Here is a 2176-nt window from a genome sequence, read left to right as displayed (position 1 = left end):
ATGTCGCGGCCACCCAGGCTTCAGTTTCGCCCTCGCTCGTGACCTACTCGCGTCATCGCAACCGCAGGCGAGATCGTGGTGATGTACTTGGGTGAACTCTCGCTGGATTTGGGTCAAGTGGAGGCGCTGCTGCCGCGTCGCCTCGAGGTGTTCGTGGTACGCGGCCTTTTGGGCCACCCTGTCGAGGGCCAGCTGCGCAGCCGCCGCCTTCTTGCGTCTACGCCCAGCCGTTCACAGACCAACGCGAGATGGGAACTGTACTTTTCACGCTTGAGCTCGTCTTGGGCCTTGACGTGGAGTCGGATCGCGTGCTCGAACGACGCGTGCTTGATCGGGTCGAAGACCGTCTTGGGCAGTCGGCCGGGTACGTTGTGGATGGGCACAACGCCGCCAGGTGCATAGGGCCGACACGACACGGTGCCGGACCGATGCGCGCGTGCGATCGCTGTCTACCAGATTATGTGTCAGGGCGACGGCAGAAAGGACGGAAAAAGTGCCTTGAGTTGGTAGAGCAGCTTGGTGGCCGCGCCGCTCGCTTCGTTCATGACGCTCGACGCCAAGATCGGGTCCAAGCGGATGCCCAGCGCCCGCATCGAAGGCTCGAGGAGGCAAAAGTTGACAATCTTTGCATCGGCCGAGTCGCTCGGTACAAAGTCGCCAAAGTTGTGCTGCTGGTTGGCCTTGAAGAGCACTTCGCCCAAGAGATACCCGCTCGCAAACGTCGCCTCGAACTCGGTCACGACCACCGAGAGCTGGACCTCGTCGTTGAGCCAGCGCACGAGCAGCTCCGACATCCGCGACGCTTCGGCGCGATCTTGGCGTGACACCCAATGCGTGACACCGGGGTAGGGCAAACTGCGCGTGCGTACCCCGGGGCACAAAAAGGGACCCTTCCGAAACAACTAGGACTAAAGTAGCTCCTGCTCAATGTACCGGGAGTACTTTTGATTGCAAGGTTGTCCACTACGACAGAGTGGACGCTAAAGCGCCAACTCGTGGCGAGAGCCATTAGCCACGTACACCGGGTACGAGAGTGATGGCAACCGTACTGTACTATGTACAGTAGCCAGATGAAGCGTCGAGAACGGAAATGTGGGTGGACGTTGAGGGCAACGTCTTCGCCTCGCTGGCTTGGGCGAGAGAGACTGCGCGCAGTATTGCGCACGTGTACGTTGCATCGTATGCAACGTACACCTCGTGAGCTAGGAGCCAGCCCACTTTGCACCAGCCGCGCTGTCGTCGCTTCAACTTATACCGTAGCCTACAGCGTGTACTTGGCGGCATCTGTAGGAAGCTCTTTGCAGTGGGCTCAGGCGCTGCCAGTAGCGGAGTTGCATTCAAGCCTGTACAAGTGTAAGAGCTTCCTCGAGGACGTCTAGCGCTCTTTGGACGGCCACATCCATCCCCGGGCCCCGGGCCCGCCATTTTCCTCAACAAAGTTTCTCCAATATCTCTCAAAGTCTACTTTTATTTCAATACTGTCTCACAGTACTTGTCTGCACGCTTCGATGAGCGTGTTTTCTAAGGATAGACGCAGTCTACCTTGCATTTGCACATCTTCTTGGAGAGAAGGATCGATGATCCAGCGCTCTTACTGCTTTCTGCTTTCCACCGCTGCGGTAGGATTATGGTAGAGAGACGCTAATGAGAAAGATCGACGGTGCATGTCTATGCCCGTATCTTGAATCTCGCCTCGAGCCAATCAGCGCGCAGCGTCGACTTGGTGGTTTGGCGCAAGACGTCATTTCCGCACTCGCACCATGTTCCTGCGTCGCGCTGCCGCTGCGATCCGCCGCCCGGCGCCTTCGTCGTTCCGCCGGAGCTTCGCCAGCCTCCCGAACGACCGCATCCGCAACGTGGCCATCGTGGCCCACGTCGATCACGGCAAGACGACGCTGGTCGACCAGCTCCTCAAGCATGGCGGTAACTCGATCTCGGAGGAGCGCGTGATGGACTCGATCGACCTCGAGCGCGAGCGCGGTATCACCATTATGTCCAAGTGCACGCGCGTCGAGTACGAAGGCAAGGTGCTCAACATCGTCGACACGCCGGGCCACGCGGACTTTGGCGGCGAAGTCGAGCGCATTCTGAGCATGGTCGAACGGCGTCGTCCTCGTCGTGGACGCGACCGAAGGGCCCATGCGCAGACCAAGTTTGTTTTGACCAAGGCGCTCAA

The 2176-nt window shown here is 59.1% G+C and overlaps 2 protein-coding genes across 2 annotated transcripts in view; one reads left to right on the top strand and one right to left on the bottom strand.

Annotated features, from left to right (window-relative positions):
* Positions 1-486: 486 nt before the first annotated feature.
* SPRG_17065 (hypothetical protein) lies at positions 487-794 on the bottom strand (the record flags this gene model as incomplete). The annotated part of the gene is made up of 1 exon (XM_012356637.1): positions 487-794. A coding segment is annotated over one exon (308 nt), but the record flags the coding sequence as incomplete, so codon positions are not given.
* Positions 795-1760: 966 nt separating this feature from the next.
* Positions 1761-2176, top strand: part of SPRG_21866 (hypothetical protein) — a gene marked incomplete at both ends in the record, with an annotated part of 2538 nt that continues 2122 nt past the window's right edge. The window contains one exon of the mRNA XM_012356636.1: positions 1761-2096. Coding sequence (XP_012212026.1) covers positions 1761-2096 — 336 coding nt within the window. The remainder of the gene's footprint in view (positions 2097-2176) is intronic.

This window comes from Saprolegnia parasitica (genome assembly GCF_000151545.1).
Source record: "Saprolegnia parasitica CBS 223.65 unplaced genomic scaffold supercont2.531, whole genome shotgun sequence".
Lineage (NCBI taxonomy): Eukaryota > Oomycota > Saprolegniomycetes > Saprolegniales > Saprolegniaceae > Saprolegnia > Saprolegnia parasitica.
The sequence above is the reverse complement of the archived record's forward strand: the minus strand, read 5'-3'. Positions and strand labels throughout refer to the sequence as shown.